This window comes from Catharus ustulatus, chromosome 2, assembly GCF_009819885.2.
Source record: "Catharus ustulatus isolate bCatUst1 chromosome 2, bCatUst1.pri.v2, whole genome shotgun sequence".
Classification (NCBI taxonomy): Eukaryota; Metazoa; Chordata; class Aves; order Passeriformes; family Turdidae; genus Catharus; species Catharus ustulatus.
The window spans coordinates 21,271,547-21,290,889 of NC_046222.1; the positions used below are offsets into that span (position 1 = coordinate 21,271,547).

At 44.4% G+C, this 19,343-nt stretch overlaps 2 protein-coding genes and 2 non-coding genes across 7 annotated transcripts in view; 1 reads left to right on the forward strand and 3 right to left on the reverse strand.

Moving 5' to 3' along the window:
• ST3GAL6 (ST3 beta-galactoside alpha-2,3-sialyltransferase 6) overlaps positions 1-19,296 on the reverse strand; it is a 90,141-nt gene extending 70,845 nt beyond the window's left edge. Inside the window, exons 1-4 of one of the 4 annotated variants that reach the window (XM_033051148.2) lie at positions 19,208-19,296; positions 3,921-4,069; positions 3,346-3,589; positions 1,760-1,846 (exon numbers count right to left, since the gene is read on the reverse strand). The gene's annotated coding sequence lies outside the window, so the exon portion shown is untranslated. The remainder of the gene's footprint in view (positions 1-1,759; positions 1,847-3,345; positions 3,590-3,920; positions 4,070-19,207) is intronic. The other 3 variants (XM_033051147.2, XM_033051151.2, XM_033051154.2) reach the window with 3 other exon arrangements.
• Positions 6,415-14,807, forward strand: CPOX (coproporphyrinogen oxidase). The gene is made up of 7 exons (XM_033051146.2): positions 6,415-6,817; positions 6,909-7,052; positions 7,755-7,865; positions 8,258-8,399; positions 10,477-10,695; positions 12,363-12,467; positions 14,303-14,807. The coding sequence occupies exons 1-7, from the start codon at positions 6,415-6,417 to the stop codon at positions 14,388-14,390; spliced, it is 1,212 nt and encodes a 403-aa protein (XP_032907037.1). The 3' UTR covers positions 14,391-14,807.
• Positions 15,290-15,361, reverse strand: TRNAD-GUC. Its single transcript has one exon. It is a non-coding gene; the product is annotated as a tRNA-Asp (tRNA).
• TRNAI-AAU lies at positions 15,663-15,736 on the reverse strand. Its single transcript has one exon. It is a non-coding gene; the product is annotated as a tRNA-Ile (tRNA).
• Positions 19,297-19,343: the final 47 nt, after the last annotated feature.

The window sequence follows — 19,343 nt, forward strand, 5'->3', positions numbered from 1 at the left end:
TTCATTTAGGAATCCAATACCTGCTGATCAAGTTTCACGTTGAGAAACAAATGCATTTTCATAGGTAAGCAATGTGTTCCTGACACATCCTTTGCATGAGGGGAGAGTGGTCACCATGCAAGGAGGTAAAGGGTTATGATTCTCCACTCTGGTGCAGAGATAGGCTGATGGCATGGATAGGAAAAACTCTTCGCTGTCTTTTCAGATATTCAAGAATAAGGAGCCACTAGTGATGCTAAGAGAAGCTGTGTTCTAGGCAAGCCTGACAGAGCACAATGTTGCTTGCCTGAGGATTTTTTAGCTGCAGAAAATTCTCAAGAGAGACTGAACAAGCATTTAGAAAAGAGACCTGTTGACAGTAACTAACAAGATCAATCACACCATGTTCCGGAAATCCTTAAAGTGAAAACACACACAGTCTGGGAACATATCTGGCTGAAGTATTGTGCCATATTCTTCTACTTCCCTGGCATCTTGATTTTGGATTTGGCTTGCTTTTAGTCAGGTCAGATAGTTAGATCTGGCAATTGAATAATGGCCTTGGCAAAACTTGTAGTTATAACTTCTATGAATTACAGCGTGAGGAAAGAGTTACCTCTTACTTGACAGCCAATAATGGACTAAGCAGGCTTTATCATTAGTTTTCTGGAGGCCATGCAGGAAAAACAGTTTATCTTCTTTTTCATAGAATTCCTGACTTTATCCCTACAGTACAGTGTAAGAGTCAGATAAAGATGGTGCATTAAGCTACAGTTCTACCAGATGGTAAATGTGTCCCACCACACCAGGTTAAAAATGCCTGAGGCATGGACCATCATGAGTACCAGACTGCCAGCTTTAAAATGACCACAGAAGCCTTCTTGTGTGCTGTCCACAATTCTTTATATTGGTCTCTTTCCTTGTCAGAAAGGGTGAGCATAACACCTTTTCCCATGGAAATTGCTTTTCTGTCCCAAAATCCCCTGCTGATTCTCAACACATGCATCACACCCTTCCCTGCCTCTAGCCTTCCTGATAATCTGGAGCTATAAAGAAAGCAGAATCCAGACAGCAAAAAGGTTTCAATTATACTACCACAATGTATGTCTGTTACTCAGAATTAGCTGCAAATGCAAGTCTCTCAAGACTTGTGAGCTAACTCAGCTAGTCCTTTAGCTTAACAATGAAAAATGTACCTATTATTCCAGGGAGGACAGAAGGGTGTGTATTTTGGCTTCTGGATGGACTTTCATAACAGTAAACATTACATTTAGTGTGTATAAGCAGCTACAGTGGCTGCAAAAAAAAAAAAAAATTGTGTCACTAGTGCAGGGGAGTAATGTATGACCTGGACCTCAGTACAAGAATTCTTGCCAATAGATCACTTCTGCCCATTGTTTCCCTTTCCTTGGAAACCTGAGAGAAAGGTCATGCTTTGGCTTTTCCTAGATGAAGTCACATAAGCAATAGCTATGGTTGGGGAAAATTCCTAATGTTTTATGAAGATGGTCTTATGTGACAGCAAATCTGGAGGCAGAGCTCAAGGAAGGGCACAGAGGACGTGGGAAAACAATGGATCTCATCACAGGGAAGATGTAGTACCTGACCTGGAGTGCTGGCACATTTCCAGGGGAGGCTGCATACAAGAACATTTTGGGGCCTAACTGTTAGTGCAAACCTCTATATTTTACTTTTTCACTTCTCTTTTATTAACTATGCAAAGGTGATCAATCAATAATGGAAGAAAGGCATTCCTAAGGCACTGCATAACTTTTCTTACCTTCTAGGAACTAGCCTGAAAGAATTCCAGCAGCTTATTGTTCTGTAGTTATCCTTTCCTCCCTTCATCCACCCATGAGAATCAATCCTGCATTTAAAAAAAGTGAAGAAAAGGAGGATTCAGATGAATCTGCCATCCAGACAAATTACTGAGATGACAGATGCAGAAAGAAAGGTTTTCATCTTTCTCTAACAACCTTCACATTGCCTGCTGTTTCAGCTCAGTCACTAAAACTTTTATTTCTCTCTCAGTGTTATCATACTGAGATAATAACTTGATTCAACTTGTACTGTCATGCAAAACCTTTGAGATGACCTCTGTTAAACAAGACTACTTGTCTAATTGCAAGCCCTCAAAATCTCTCTGAAGTCACAATCAATGCTTTGTGTGATAAACTGGATGGAAATGGCTCTTTTAATTTCAGAAGTAAAAGAAATGCCACCTTGATGGTGAATTTTTCTGTTCTCAACGCATCTTTTTCTTCCTATTTTCTGATAAGCAACTGCATTAATGTAGTATTCAAAACAAAAAAATCAAACGGCCTCAGTAAAAGCATGTGCCTGTCTCAGCCTGAATGACACCGGATCATGCTTTGCTACCTTAGAACCTGCAGTGTCTCTTGTTCTTTCGTTAATATCATTTTTATCAATAAATTCTCATTAGAAAGAATAATAAAACCAAGGTAGATGACACCTAAACACAAGCAGCAGCAGAGAAGCTTCAGAGTTCTTTTCAAAGTATAGGGAAAAACAACAAAAAAGAAATAAAATTAAAAACATTATTTTCTTCATAATAGGTCACTTTACATAATACTGTAGATAGAAGTCCTGTTCTTCAAAACTGCTTGAAATCATTGTAGCCCTACAACCTTCTCTAGAATCACACTCACTTGCACCAGTAGAGATTTTGGCTACAAAGCAAATCTAAATGGCTTTGCTGTCACTGAAAACAAAACCTACCGCAAGACCCTCTCAACAAAACACACACAGGTATGAGAATGGACAACACTAAGAGACAATAAATATCCAAAGTCATTTCACCATGCATATTCTCACTCAGACTTCGAAAACTGACATGGAGATTTTAAGGGAGGCCAAAACCTTGGCATTTCACCTAGCTCTCCAAAAAATCACAAGGTACATTTCCTCAGATTCAATTCTTGTGCACGTAAATGCAAGGCTAATTCCAAGTTTTCCTCTTGGCCCTACGTTAAATTCTACGTGCCTTTTTCCTCTTCCATTAGAATTTCCAAAGAAAGTCCCACCCAACACACCACCACTATGCACTGCAAAAGCAGATAAAAACGTGAGCTGTCATTTTCTTGCCTTGTATCACTGCTGAGCATCTCACACACATCAGCACCAGGCTGACATTTCAGCCTTAATGTGCTGCTATAGAGGAAGTCCTCACAAGGAACTAACATGACAGGATTCAGCACAGAAACAGTGTGAGTGTTTTACACTCTGTCACTCCTCACCACCAACAGGGAGTGAAAGTCTGACCAGGCTTCTGCATCCAGCCTGAGCAATTCCAGTGTGCAAAGCAGTCATGCTTCTAAACCTCAGCAGCAAGAGCAAGACACTGACCTGGCAACGTGGTTGCAGCAAAGTAAATTCTCACCAGATTCTTCCTAGTGGGGGCCGTTGAAAGCTGAGGCAGGAGCCCAGGCAAAACAAGGAAAGAGATTTTTCTAACTGCAGGTGGACCGGGAAGGCCTTGCACAACCTCATCCAGCCTGGGAACAGTAAACCTCTGGGGTTGGACTAGAGATCTCCAGAGGTCCCATCCAGCTGAATTACCAGATGTTATCAATCAAAGATTGCATCCAACCTAGTACAGAAAAAATCCCACCAACACATTAAATCAGCAGGAGTGTGTTTTACATGTCTTGGCCCTGACATTTACTTGTTAACAGTGTCTAAAAAAAGAACAGAGCTACAGTAAAGAGCTTGGAAGGGCACTACCATCTTAAGGGTTTGGGCTGCTCTAAGCAGCTCTTTCTACAGTTCTTTATCAAGGCTGGCAGTGATAGATCAGTTTCTTGTTGAATTGTATCTACTGGATATATCTAAACGTTTTCATGATAAACAGAATGCATCAAGCACTTCAACTATTTACAAGCCACAGATCTCTCTTAACACATTCCCTCCTTCACTCCTACCTCCACTGGCTCCCTTGCTTGTCGAGGATCATGTTCTCCAGCTGATGGCAGAAGAGAGCCGAGCTCAGAAGAGAAAGCGCAGAGATCTTCCGTTCCTCGTTGCAGAGCTTCAGCAGCTTCACAGCATCCTCTGCTGCCAACGAGCAGAACTAGATCAGAAACGAGAACATGGGCTATGCCTTCGAGCAAACGTTATCACTTTATACAGACAGACACTCCCCCCAAAATACCCTGCAGTGGAAAGAGGCAGATAATGAAGCCCAGATCCATAACAGGGATTCATCTCCACACTTTCCACAGAGCCACCCTCGAAATTGATCTATGCCTTGGGTACTACATGTGCAAATCAGTTCAGAAATACCGGATTACTGTTTCCAAGGAACAGTCCCATACCAAAATGCAGTCTTTGCAGGGCTGAGCTGCTTTCATGCTATGCAGTACCTTTCATCATCTGGCTCTACACAGATCTTCTATTTGTTATTCTGAATTCTTTTTTTCACAGAATCACAGGCTAGGTAGGTTGGAAGAGACCACAGTGGATCATCTGGTCCAATCTCCCTGCTCAAGCAGGGCAATCCCAGAGTATACCCTGGCACAGGATTGTGTCCAAGTGGTTCTCCAGGAAGGGAGAGACTCCACATTTTCTCTAGTCATTCTATTTCCATGCTCGGTCACAGTAAAGAAGTTCTTCCTCCTGTTCAGGTAAAACTTCTTGTGCATCAATTTCTACTCAATGCCTTCTTGTTCCATTGCTTGGCACCAGAGCCTGACACCCTCCCTCGAGTTATTCACAGACACTGATGAAGTCCCCTCTCAGTCATCTCTTCTCAAGGCTGAACAGACCCAGCTCCCTCAGCCTTTGGTCATAAGGGAGATACTCCAGTCCCTGGTGTCACCTGTTGTTTCTCCAGCGGGTGTCAGGGTAAAGACTCCCACCAGAACCAGGACCTTCAAGCTGCCTGTAAAAGGCGTCGTCCACTTTTTCCGGCTCAGGTGGCATGTAGCAAACATCAACAACAGTGTTACCTCTATGTATCTGCCTTTTTTCCCCTAACCCATGAGCTCTTGACTTGCTTGTCGTCCACCCAAAGCAGAGCTCGTTCCATTCCAAGTGCTCTGTCACAGGGAGGGCAACTCCACCACCACACCTTTCTGGTCTGTCTCTTTAAACAGGGCGTAGCCCTTCACGACAGCACTGCAATCATGCAAGTTATCCCAGCATGTCTCCGTAATTGCAGTGAGATCAAAGCCCTCTCATTGCACACATCTCTAGTTCCTCCATTATATTAGGAAAGAAAATGTGCTTCAACTTTAGAAAGAAAAAAGGATGTATAAGCATGTGCCCTCCAAGATCCATAGGAAATATTCCTATTGTACTAAACTGGTGGTCCCACAGACTATTCAGGTTCTAAAAACTCATTACTATGAGCACTATGAGTAGAAAACCAGAAATGCCATACACAGAAGAGCAATTCCACATGGTTCACAGGACAGCTCAATAAAATACAATTTTACTCCTATTCCAGCAATGCCTGTACAAACCATTACTCACAAAACGACTCTGCAGCTCCACGTAGTTGCATTAGCAATACCAGGTTATTTGTAAGCAGCATATAGAGATGTTTTACAGGCACAAGGACAGCACAGCCCCCTCTCCCAAAGCAGCACCAGGAGAGGTGTGGCACCTGAGTGCCGCATCCATCAAAGTCTCTCCACATGCAATGGGCAGCCCAGATCCAGATGGAAGGGTTATGGGATGCTTGCACTCTTTCACAACAGCCAGTGTGGATGGGCTTTCTTGTACAGACATGTACGAGCCAGCTGTGTGCCAATGGCATTCTGGCCTGCTTCAGAAATAGCGTGACCAGCAGGACTAGGGAAGTGATTCTTCCTCTGTGCTCAGCACTAGTGAGGCCGCATGTGTCCAGTTTACTGTGTCCAGTTTAGGGCTCCTCAGTTTGGGAAGGCCAGAGGTGCTGGACCAGGTCCAAGGAAGAATAGTGGAGCTGGTGAAGGGTCTGGAGCACAAGTCTTATGAGGAGTGCCTGAGGGAGCCAGGGTTGTTCAGCCTGAAGGAGACTCAGGGGTGACTGGATCACTCTCTACATCTACCTAAGAGGAGGTTGTAGCCTGATGGGGATCACTCTCTTCCAGGCAACCAGCGACATGACGAGAGGACATAGCGTTAAGCTCTCAGGAGAGGTTTAGGTTGACTTTAGGAAGAATTTCTTCACAGTGTGATTATATATTGGCTTGGACTGGCCAGGGAGATGGTGGAGTCAATATCCCTAGAGGTGTTTAAAGAAAGACTGGACGTGTCAGAGTGCCCCGTGGTCTAGCTGACAATGTGGTGGCAGATAACGGGCCGAACTGGACGATCTCAGAGGCGCTTTCCCCGCTCATGGATTCCGTGTGCAGACACACGTTCGTACCCGGCCCCGCCCCCACCCCGGCCCCGCTCCGCCCCGCCGGCACTGCAGCGCCGGTGCCGGTCATGGCGGCAGCAGCGCGCCTGTTCCGCGGGGCCACCCGCGGCCCGCCCGCCCTAGCCTTGGCCCGGGCCCTGGGCTCCGCGCCGCCGGGGCCGGCGGGCCGGGGTGTGCGGGGGGCCGCGCTGGCGGCCGCGGGGGCGCTGGGCGGTCTGGGGCTGGCGCTGGGGCTGTGGCGGCGGCAGGTCGCGTTGGCGGCGGCCCGGGAGGACGAGGAGGACCAGGAGCTGCGGCAGCGGTTCATGGCGCCGCCGGTGAGCGGGCTGCGGGAGCTGCGGCGGCGGCGGCGGGAGCTGCGGAGCCGCATGGAGCTGCTCATCATGGAGACGCAGGCGGAGATGTGTCGCGCCCTGGCCGCCCTGGACCCCGGCGCCTCCTTCGTCGTTGACAGCTGGGAAAGGAAGGAAGGTACGGGAGAGCCGCGGGGTAGACCGCGGACACCGACAGCCCGGGCTCGGTCACCCCTCGGTGATCCTGACCCGGAGCCTGGCGTTGGCAGGCGGAGGCGGCATCAGCTGCGTGCTGCAGGATGGCGAGGTCTTCGAGAAAGCGGGTGTGAATGTGTCCGTCGTGTCCGGGCTCCTGTCCGAGGAGGCAGCGTGGCAGATGCGGAGCAGGGGGAAGTCTCTGAAGGGCAAGGACGGTAAGGCATCTAGCGCGCAGTTGGGATAGGGGACGGGGCGAGTTCACCTGAGTATTCCCGTGCAGGTACTCTGAAAGCGACCTGGCCTTTGAGCAGAACATGAGGAAAGCCAGACTGATCGAAGCTCAAAGGTTTTCATTTGTATCATAGTGATTTCTAATCAGTAAGCCTGACAGGTGGACTTTCATGTCTCTAGAAAGTCTGGCACGAGAGTGCTTCTCCCTCTGTCTTGCTGCTATAAGGAATGTATTGTAGGCACAGGTGGTTTCTCAGTAATGACACTGTTGTGCAACAATGAAAGAGTGCAGGAATTGTGTACCAAAGAGGTGGAGGGAAAAAACCAGCAACACCTAAAGGCTAAAGGGGACTCAATGCATGTTTGTGTAGCAAAGGGTAATTGTGAGGACTGGGGGTGGTAGAAAGCCTTAGCAGTGCCTTATGTTTTAAGTGGTCTTCATGTAGTGGGTTCTTCGAAGTATTGTCACACTTTAGAACAAATACCAAAGAAAGAGTTGAGTTAGGTGCCCAGAAGTATATGAATGAGAAGTAACTTGCCCATGATTAATAATTATGGTGGCCCAACATGAGACATTTTCCTGTTGTGGCTTAGAGCCTAAGGGAAAATAGTGATGTTCCTGAAATGATAACAAATGAAGTTTATTGAAAAACTGAAGGGCTTTCTCTGTGCATCTTTTTATCTAGGGAAGCTGCCTTTTTGTGCCATGGGTGTGAGCTCTGTTATTCATCCAAAGAATCCTCATGTTCCAACCATGCACTTCAACTACAGATACTTTGAAATTGAAGAAGCAGATGGTAAGGATTATAATTCAATGAGGAATGTATGAAAAGTCTACCCAAAGGAAGTATGAATGCATGGCTGGGGTAAAAGATCAAGAACCAGTGTGAGTTTGCTCCCAGCTATGTCAAGAATCATCAGCCCATCTTGTGAAACTACTATCCTATAGTCAGGGTCAGTGATCCAAAATGGTTTTCACTATGTTGAATTTTATTTCATCTTTTCCTGAAGTCACTGATCATCATGCTACCTTGTAGTCGAATCTTTCACTATTGAAGTTTAGGGACACCACTGAAAAACGATTTTCTTTTGTACTGTAAAAGTAGTTGTTAGTTCTTGGTGAACCACTAGCAACAAGTTGTTGTTCAAAAGTTTAAAAGAAAAATGTTGCTGCATGCCTCTGCTGTAGGAACTAAACAATGGTGGTTTGGTGGTGGGACTGACCTCACTCCAACTTACCTGAATGAAGAGGACGCTGTTCATTTTCACAAGACTCTGAAAGAAGCCTGTGACAAGCACGATCTGAAGCTGTATCCCAAGTTCAAGAAATGGTATGTGGGGGAAGGTGTGCTTGGGGGGAGCAGGAAGCAGCACTGGATGTTGGCAGTTAAGTGTATGCTATGAACTGTAGGTTCTGCTTCCTTGTGAAAAGTATCAGAAAGCCCTAATGAAAGTCAGAAGTGTACTGGGACCAAACGTTGTCTAAAGAAATATCTTATTTACAGAATCCAGATTTTTCAAATCAAGAGGGCTGACAACTAGGTTCATAAGTCTATAGCCCAAAGAAAAGCCAAGCTGACTTGTCAAGGTTTTGTTGCACTAGGCAACTTAAAATTCCTTTTAGCCTCTGGTGCTAAACTAGGACAAGACTTCTGCCTCATGGACTTGCACAAGTTCTGTTTACAGTCAACTCATGGTAAATGTGCATGATTCAATGTGAGCTCTTGGGCCATCACAGCAGTTCTGAAAACCCCACTTTTGTTTTTCTGCCTCCAGTCTAGACTTCATGGCTTTTCTCTTTCTTTTTTTTTTTTTCCCTGATTTCCAGGTAAGTAAAGGACCTTGTCTTTAATGTAGAAGCTTCATAATTTGATGAAGCTGCATTTTCTTCTCTGGTGACATATTCACTGGGAGTTCAACAGCACATTTTCTAAGATGCAAACTTTGAATGTTCTTCTTGAGCTGAGAGATACCAGTGATGGGATCTTCCACTATTAGGTGGGAACTTCTTGCTCTGTGTCTGATAATCCTATCTGCCACAAGCTGTGTATGCAGGAAGGTGGGGGTACCCTTTTGTGAGCTACTAGGTCTTGTCTGAGGACAGGAGATAAAATGGGTGTTGTAGTTCAGGTGGCAACCACTTAGTAGAGACACATCTAGTGAGCCTTGAGATTACAGTCTTGCTGTCTGAGGATTTTTTGCATGGTAGTTTAGAGAATTTGCCTTAATAGTCAGGTTCTTTGTAGCCTAAAGTTAGCAATGACAGCTAGCAGTGGGTAGGAGACTTTTCTCCACTTTGCTAAAGATTATTGTGGTTATTACATTTACCATATTGTCTATCTGATCTAGGTTTAAGACTTTTGTCAGGCTTATTCTCTTTTATGTTTCTGACTTGGCTTTTTTTCCTAACTCTTTCTGCTATCATAAAATGAAAAACACTGATCATCCCAGTAAATAAAAAAATAGCGTAGGTTATCTGTTACATCTCTATGTCTCTCTTGTTATGGTCATGCTATATATAATGCTTGAGAGTGATTGTGGATATATGGAAATCTGGTCCTGTATGGAAAACTAGTCCTAAAGGAAAGCCAGGTTTTCTTGATGTTAATGGTTTCTGCTTCCTACTTCTCTTTGCTTTCTCCTCCATGTAAAGACTTGCACACCCAAGCAAGGAATTATAAGAAAGATAGGATTGAGTCATTTAGGTTACAGTAATTTCACAACTAAATACTCCCTGTAAATACAAAAACATTAATTGCTTTTAGGATAAGATGCCCTTACACATTTATAAACTTAAATATGACTCTTGAAAAGCCACTCAATTATCCAAGTTTCAACTATGAAAAAGCCTTTTTTCAAGAAAGGGTGCCATGACAGTTGCTTTCTTATCTGGTCTTGGGGCTTAGATTACTTTTGTTTTGATGAAGAAAATTCTTTTACTTGAATGGCAAAGAGAATAAATTCTCTTCCAAGTTATAGTTCATATGAAAGCTGTTCAAATAATTTGGGAACTACATATAATGCTAGGAACAGAATCTATCAAGAACCCTTAGTTTCAAAAGTTTTGAAATCAGATGTGTCTGTTCTGAGTAGGTAGAGACTATGGATTGGATCAACACACATGGATGCATCTGCCATGGTGTTCAGTGACTTTGTGATGACGTGTAGCATTACAGAGGCCATTTAATCAGAGCTTTTACTGCAAGTGACACGGGAGTGCTTTCCAGGTGATGCTGCACCATCCTGGCTCTGGGCAGTGAGGGAAACAGTGGGGCACCCAGCCCTGCAGAAACTGACCTGTGGTCAGTATTTCACTGGTTCTGTCCTGCAGCATGCAGCTCTTTGGAGTTCTGTTCATGTCTTTGAATACTCTGGACCATGTTAGTAAGCATCTGATGTTTCTTCTAGGTGTGATGACTACTTTTATATCAAGCACCGTGGCGAGCGAAGAGGGATTGGTGGCATATTCTTTGATGATATGGACTCTCCCTCCAAGGAGGAAGTATTCCAGTTTGTAAAGAGCTGTGCCAAAGCTGTCGTGCCTTGTTACATTCCCATTGTGAAAAAGCACTGCCATGACTCCTTCACACCAGAGGAAAAGCTATGGCAACAGCTTCGGAGAGGACGGTGAGTAGTGGAGGAACAAAACTATACACAGGAGGTGGACTGTGCTGGCAAGAAAAAAATATGAACTAGTTCTTTTTGGTTACAGGCCAAAAAACCTCATCAAGAATTTCAGCATTTTTGTGCATAGCACTAATTCTGAAATCCAACGCTAGATTGCTAAAGAGGGTGCAGAGAAGGCATTTCCCACTCTTCTGTGTTGCAACACAAGCAACCCTAACCAAATGCCACTGTTTCTTTCCAACTCCTTCACATAGCAAGAGAAGCTTCTGCTGTGTAACAGGCAAAGGGGTGTGGGTGTGTTTTGTGTCCTGAATTCTGTCCTCTCCTGCAGCCCAGAGGTACTGGATATAGGGCTGCCCTGTCACATGAGGAGCTAAGGGTGAGGGAATGATGCTTCTTATTAAGCAATGCAGCAAAACCCCAGAAAGTCAGGAAATAACTGTACTTGAGTACTTTCAGCTGCTCACATATATATTCCATCTGATCCTGGCATTGAAATTCCTGTAAAGGAACTGAGAATTCCTATAAAGGAATACAGAAGGTTGGAATTTTTTTTCATTCTGTCAGGTCCAAGGTTACTGTAAAAGACTTACGAGGATGCTTGTTAACATCACCAACTATTAATGGTGCAAAAGCTTGAGTGCATTGGTCAATACAGTTGTACTCTGTTCTCCATGTCCTGTGAGTGTATGGAGAAATGAAATTACACATGCATTGTGCTTAACTAGAGTCTTTAGTTTCTGCCTGTTCTGCAGAGAAATGTGAGACTGGCATGGAAACAGTGTAAGCATTCAAGTTCACATCATTGGCCTGCAGCTGTTGGTCACTTAAACAAGCATCCTTAATTTGGTGGGACTGTTCTTGGCAACGTTGGGCTTTCAGGATCCAGTCTGTGTATGGAATTTAGCAAACCTGCAAAGTTTAAAAAGCGGAGTAGCTTTTCTAAGTTGCAGCCAGGACCAGCTCTTGAGGCCTGTCTATTTCCCTGGGTCTGTTATGGGGCTATATAAAGCTTTCCATTTCTGCAGATAGAGAAGAACTTTTCCCTTCCTGGATCTTTAAATACAAACACTCTGTACTGGCTATAGACATGATCTCTGATGAATTATCACAGCTGTGTTCTGGGAGCAGAAAATGGTCTTATTTCATCACTTACAAGTCCCAGCCAGCACTCTGAACCTATCTGACTTCTGCTGCTTTCCAGATCTTCCCAAGAACCAGGAAATACTATTCTGACCTTGCTGCTTATGTGTCCTTCAGCATGGAGGACTGCACAGTAAAATTTTTTCTCTGGGTATTTTCAGTACCTTTAAAGCCCCTCTTTATGTCTGACACCCCCACAAAGAATAGAAGAACCAAGGTAAACGTGGTTTAGCTTGCCAGCAGGGCTGAGGCGTGGGAGGAGCACAGCACAGGAGCCTGCAGACTGCTCTCCTTTGAACAGCTGGTCTGCTCTAGTCTCTTAGTTGAGGTCACTTCTCCCTTTGCTCTGTGGAATGGCAAGGTCACACCTGCATTCCTATGCAGAGGATGCTAAAGAACAGTTGACCCCCAACTCAGCAGAAAGACAGATTGGTTTTGTTTGAGATCTGCCAGTTGAAGAAAACACAACCAACTTCTGCTAATAAACTCGGGTTTTTTTCTGTTGCATCTCTTCATTCCCATAGGTATGTAGAGTTCAACTTGATTTATGACAGAGGTACAAAGTTTGGCCTCCTGACACCAGGATCAAGAATCGAAAGCATTCTTATGTCTCTACCACTGACTGCAAGGTAAGGGTGTAGTTATGTGGGGTGGCAGTAGGAACTGTTCTTTGTGAAAAACTTCATAGGATTGAATCAAAAGTCTCTCCTGTCTCCAGTCTCTTAACAGTGGTGAGTTTGTCCCCAGTACAAGAACTGGACAAATACAGATCTCTGTTCTGCAAATGCAAATGCTTCTCTGTTGTACTCACCTAGTTGCCACTAGTGTGTGGCACAGAGATTTTGTAGCAAAAAAAAATTATGGTTTTTGTACTTAGTTCCTCTTGATAGATTTCTTGTCCTCACTCCATGGGTTTTTGTTTAGGAGCCCTTAGAAACCATGAGAGCTTCTGGCAGTCCTGCCAAATGTGTGGCAAGCAGCTCCGCAGTTTAACTGTGTGTTGTATGAGAAAGTACCTCTTTGTTTTCTACTTGAACCTGATGACTTCATCTGACTTTCCACTGAGTAACATGATTTTCTTCCTGTTCATCTTCTCCGTAACAGTTTGTATTTTATAGGCTTCTAGGGGTTTTTCGTTGTTTGTTTTGCAGGCTGACAACTCCTGCCCTTTTTAGTCTTTTGTACAGTTGCTGTTTCATACTTTGACCACTTTCTTTAGGCTTAAGTTTTTTGTGCCCTTTCTAAACTGGGGATAAGGAACAGACTATGTAAGCTACATATCTATATACAAGATGCAGGTGTGCTGCTGACTCATAGTTGCATAGCAGTGTTTTAATTCATTATTCCTTTCATAATCCTAATATTCTGTTTGCTGGTTTTGACTGCTATTCAGCGTTGAGGTGGCTTTTTCATAGAACTGTTACAATGCCAAGGTCTTTTCTGGACAATAACATTTAACGATAACCTTCTGGGCAATAACCTTTTTCCTGTGTCCATCACATCAATAAACAGTGATTTTCCCCTGCCATTTTATTGCTCAGTTGCTTGGCTAAATACTGTTTGAACTGTCCTTTTAGGTTTTAACCCATCTTGCTTATGCTTGTGACACCAGCAAATTCAGTCATTTGCTATTTATTCCCACTTTCAGGTTGCTTTTGGCTATGCTGGGTAGTGCAGATCCTATCATGAATTCCATGAAGTTCACTAGTGACTTCCCTCTGCTAGGAAAACTGCCTGCTGCCCTGTAACTGTAAAAGCAGTGCTGTTCTCACCATGTATCTTGATCCCACTGACACCTGATGTGTCCCTGACCTGGTGGTGTAGCATGTCCTATGTTTTGACTTAACTTCTGGGATTGTCCAGGTTTGCTCTTTTTCATCAGCGTAGCTCATGTCACAGCGTGAATGGGTCATTCCTTGGGGGGGGGAAGTGGAAGGAGGATATACCCCTCTCTCTGTGACTGTTGACACTTTCTCTGTTGTGCCTATTTTGATTGCCTTTTCGATGATAAAAAGGGATCTTTTACCATTTTTTTTAAAGCCAAGATTCAAAGACTCGTAGAGCTTCCAGTCCAGATTCTGGAAAAAATGTCTCGTGTCACTGTCAAAATTCTGTGTGTTCCTTTTTTTATTCATCTTCCTTGTGGTACTAGTGTGTCACAAGAGACTGTTAGATTTTTGCAAAAAACCCTGCATGCCTTGTGGGGAATGGGACACTGCTCTTTCATATTTCCCTGTCCTTTCAGCTTTTTCAAAAATTTGTGGAAAATGAAACTAACATCTCTGTCATCTACCCTGGTGATGTTATTATTTGTTTTAACTGAACTTGTAATTTGTAACCATATCTTTCACCTAAGCCTAGAGTATGTCTGTAGTTTTGCATCCTTAGAAAAGGCAACTCCAGTCCAAACACAGCCTGGTGCAGGAGAAGAGGCTGTCTGACTGAGTTTCTACCCTCCTTGCAGGTGGGAGTACATGCACAACCCACCAGAGAGCTCCAAAGAAGCAGAAATCCTGGAGGTTCTGCGAAATCCCAAAGACTGGGTGCACTGACACGGATCATGAAGATGTTGGATTGTTTTCACTGAGCCATTCTGAGAGAACAGGAATGCCTGCAAAGCAGCCCCATTCAAACTGCTGTTGTGTGGTGTTTCAGTGTGTCTATTTTGTACTCTTACCTCCTGCCTTAATTATGCTGTAGTCTTCTTAGAACTTGCAAATATGTGTACTCATTCTTTTAGATTGATGGGCTAATGTTGTCATCCCTTGTTGCTGTTGCCTTGTGAAGGACTGGTGAAGGCCTCACAGGGCTACTCTGCATGCTTTAGATGACTGCAAAATGGAAAACTACTGTGATGTGTTCAGGGAAATGAAATCATTATTTGTGCCTAAATAGCACTGTTTAGCCTTATGAAATGTCAGGATGTTTTAAAACATTTTTTTAAAGAATAAAGGGAATATTTGATATTATATTGAACCTTAAACTGTGTTTTCAAGAAGCTGTGGAAAAGGTGATACTTAATCACATGTATTTTGATGATGTCTTGTTGACTGTAGAGAGGGGGAGATGGTTTAATATGTGCTGCAGCAGCTTAAGTTGGCTGATCAGTATCTGGGAGAATGTGGGTTAAGGTCCCTGTGTTACCTCCTGAGAACAGAAGGATGGGTGACCGTTTGAGGAGAAAATGAGCACTGAGTAGCTGTGCTGCGATCAGGACAGCAGAACAATGCTGCTCGGGCCAGCTCCATTGCCCAGGAGGTCGACAGTGCATCAGGACGCTGCTGGGTGTTGCCCTAATGCATACAACCATGCCTTCACGGTCCTCCCAGCTTTGACTGATTAGTCTTGTCTCCCAGCACGAACTTCGTTGAGGACCCGGTAGGGAAAAATAAGTGGGGAGTGATCGCATATCCCCCCTCTCGAGGGGGGAAAAAAAAAGGGACAGCTCCCTCTCCCCGTCGGGGAATCGAACCCCGGTCTCCCGCGTGACAGGCGGGGATACTAACCACTATACTAACGAGGAGCTGGGTATCTGGTTTGTGTCTCCACGTCCCCAGGTGCTTCCACCACAGCTGCCGCGGGTCCCTGCATGCGGGTCACGGCTGCTTTGGCCCCGTGGGTGGCCGGGCAGGGTGGGGGGAAGTGCCGGCCTGGCTCGCACTCGCTGTCTCCCCATGACTGCCCACGTCAAGGTTCCTGTTGGGAGACACTGCGTTCCTTTCCGTGTTACACCTCCGCCCCAAAAACAAAATCAAGTGATATTCTGCTAAGTCAGCGATCTCCTCATATCCATGAAAAAAGGAAGAGGGAAAAAAAAAAACAAGTGGCCCGTACGGGGATCGAACCCGCGACCTTGGCGTTATTAGCACCACGCTCTAACCAACTGAGCTAACCGGCCAACCTGCACTACCTGCGTGCAAGTAGCAGAGGCTCTCTCAGGGACGCGCCGCCGGTGCAGCCGCTGCCGAGCATTGCAGCATTGCACGATCGCTCTTCCTGGACACCGCCTCGGCGAGTTGTTTCATGGAGCCATGGTAGAGCAGCAAGAGCACTAACCGCGGTGACGAGCACTCCTAAAAAATGGAGATTTTCAAACCTTCCGTTTTTCTCTGCCTGGTCCCTCCTGCCGTGCGCGGCCGGCGATTACGGGCGGCCCGGAGCGGCTCGGCGAGGCTGAGCCCGCACACGGACGCACCACCCGGCGGGGCAGCAGCACCCCGAAACGAACAAGCACGCTCCGCAGGAACCATTCCCGACCCGACCCTCTCTCCCTTCGTCCGCACGCCGCCGACGGGGTACGATGGGAAGAGGATGAAGCAGGAACGCTCCCCGGCGATAAAAGGTAGGATCATGGCCACCTCCCCATCAGGGAATCGAACCGTGTTTTCTCGCGTGTGAGGCGAAGAAATTCGCCACTATACTAGCCAGGAGCAAGACGAACGCACGGTTCCCCACGGCGACCCCCAAGAGCCAACAGCGGGACCCCCGCCCGCCCCTGGCGCCGCTGCCGCTCCCAGTGCCGGGACACAGGAACGGGAACCCTTCCCCAGTGATGGGGCATTTGGATCACTTGTGAAATCAAGGCATTAATTAGAAAAATCCAGGAAATATTTCAGAATTAAATATCTCTGAGTCAGTGAAAAAGTTGTAGAGGAAAAGGACATCATAAAATTCCCAGCCCTACCGTTTCACAAGCCATCAGTATGAGTTCCTTCTCTTTGTTGTTTCATTTACCACTAACTCCACCAACATATAATACATCAATTAAAAACATACCAGGAAGCCAAAAATAAGGTAATATCTGCATAGAGAAGCATGTATAAATGTATCATGACAATACAACAGCTTCCTCAAACCCGGGTAACATTTAACACAGACATTGCCGCACGCCACAGAAAAAGATCCCAAAGCTGCCACTAAAGCATGGAATGGTGTGAGGAGACAGACACAGATCATGTGTAAGAAAATACAAAGTAAGGAAGGAAAAGGACAGGAGACGTCTGATTGGAAAAAGGGCAGAAAAACCATATTTGCATAAAGAAGAAAGAAGCAGAAAGCCCCACTATAAGGGAGCTTTTTAGAATAAAGTCTTCTAAATTGAAAAGGCATCATTTACCAGTGAGACACTGGGCCTTAAAAAAAGTGGACAGTCCACAATATATAATTATTGGATTAACTGCAGAACTGGAAGAATCTGAAAAAAGTCATATACCTTAAAAAGCAACCCTGATGTGGTCTAAATTCAACAGTATTCCTTAAGCAGCAGTATTCAATCACTAACACTCTGGGACTCCAAGACTGTAGGTTTTCCTCCATCAGAGACTACAGTTCTTAGGAAGTTCATAAAAAAATTTAGGAAACAAGACTGAAGCAACAGAATCACTCCAGAGATGAGATCAACAGTGCCTGTTGTAAACAGAATATGGATTTTAAACTTTGTCTCATGCTTTCTCAAAAACACTTCTAATGGATTTTGTTAGAATTTCAAGCTCAAGAAGCGTCATGGCAAAGACAACAGTCAGAGAAGAGAGAGGTTTTAAAATCACTTTGTGTTTCTGCTGTTGTGAGACCTCATCTCACCGTAAAATAATTTCAGAGCCACTGGGATAAGACCTTTTCCAGAGCAGGAGATTGGTCAGTAAAGAAAGAACAACAGCGAATTTTTGTGCCAGGAGCCAGAAGCTACAATGCAACTGCAATGAAATGTCATATCTTTCTGCAAGAGAAGGGATTGCAGCTCTAACTCATATTATTACCAACCCTGATTCTTTTTTTCTAGGTTATCCCTAATTTATTGATCACTCAGTCCTTTAAAATACCATTTTCTAAGAAAATTAAGAAATAACTATTTCACTATTTTTAAAATGGAAGAGGCATACTTTGTTTTTCTCCTATAATATATAGCTACTGTGTCATTAGAGATCAAAATACATTTCCAAATATGTTTCCCAGTCTTTCAGGACAAGAAGGGTGCCTAGGGAGAGGTTTAAATTATTTTTTTTCTTTCTGGAGTGAGAAATAAGCAATTGCTTTGTCAACTGTTGCATCAGGAATGGACAGGTGAAAGATGCTGAATCTTTGATGACAGATGTTTGTCTGAAAGCAATACTTAGAACTAAATGAGTCACATTTACTAATTTCAACATCTTTCCCAGGATAAACAACTGTTCCAAGAAAACAATATAACCTAAAGTTGTAATATCACATAAGCAGATCTAGTCCAGGAATGAGGAAGTAAAGGATAAGATGGACATTTATTTTCCCCCTCTTAATTATGGTACATTGCAGGTAAGGTACCATGTTCATAAAACTAATTTTCTAACTTCATTTTAGCCAAGTACTCTTCTACCCAATAATGTTTTAAATTAGCTTTCTAATTAATTGTTTTTAATCAATCATAGGCAGTGTACTACTCATAAACAGTTTGATTTTCCACCTTAACCAGCAAGCAGCAAAGATTTTTTTTAACAGACTGCTATTATTAGAATAGATTGAGAAAATAACTGAAACTCTTAAAGTTTTTCTAAACTAACCCTGATGAGCTTCAGTGAACAAAGCCCAGGGGAGAGAGGTATTGCTGATAACTGGACATATGGGATACAGAATTTATAGCCTCCTAGGACATGTTACAGAAACCAGAAGTTAAAGAAAAAGCTAACAAAGACAATTCAGCATTTGTGCTGGAAACACCTTATCAGGGAAATAGATAGTAAAAAAACTGACAATGTGCATCATGACAAATCAATAACCAGCAGGATATAGAATACTGTTTAATGAAAATAATTATAAGGTTTATAACCAAAGGACATGAATTTCTTAGTTTGAGAAAAGTGTATAAATAAGTGTAAAGTTTTGAAAGTGGCCCTGCATCTAGGCAGAGCTGTACCCATGCACGCTGGTGCTGTGAATAAAGCAATGCCTATTTTCTAAAACTAAAACACAGTGTTTGGTTTATCCTGACACTTTCTGGGGCAGGTGGAGCAAAACGATGCATGTATGTGGCAGAAACTGGTTATAAATCAGTGCCTTAAAAACGCCAGCTCCTGATGACAGCTTTCTGGGGGTTCCTGATCCCCCCCAGACTGTGTAACTCTACAGAAAATAGTATTGTAAATTGTTATTTCCTGCTCCCCCCGCCTTTGCTTTTGTTACCGGAACCGATTACACAGTGCCAACTTTGCTGCCTTTTTAACAAGCAAAACCCAACTACCCTTGGGCGACCATCTGAAAGTTCTGAACATAAACCCCCCCGCAAACCACGCCTCTCATTAATGACCAGCTGGCAGACAAAGCTTGATGCATTTCGGGGCCAAGGCGTGGGTTTCCATGTCAGCCACCCTTCAAATCCGTTCCGTGCGCCGGGACTCACCATAAACCTCGTGTTGAAGCACAGAGCGAGGCAAACGCAGGAACGCGCGGGCCGCAAGTAGGTACGGAAGCCTCGGCGGGGTCTCCATTTGTGCCCGCTCGGGCACGGCAGCACGGACGACTCCCGGAGGGCTCCC

Bases quoted from the DNA above. Each gene is read 5' to 3' on its own strand.
- CPOX (XM_033051146.2), top strand. From the start codon at position 6,415: ATGGCGGCAGCAGCGCGCCTGTTCCGCGGGGCCACCCGCGGCCCGCCC. The intron at 10,696-12,362 runs GTGAGTAGTGGA...TCATTCCCATAG, and splicing joins CAACAGCTTCGGAGAGGACG to GTATGTAGAGTTCAACTTGA. The intron at 12,468-14,302 runs GTAAGGGTGTAG...CCCTCCTTGCAG, and splicing joins TCTCTACCACTGACTGCAAG to GTGGGAGTACATGCACAACC.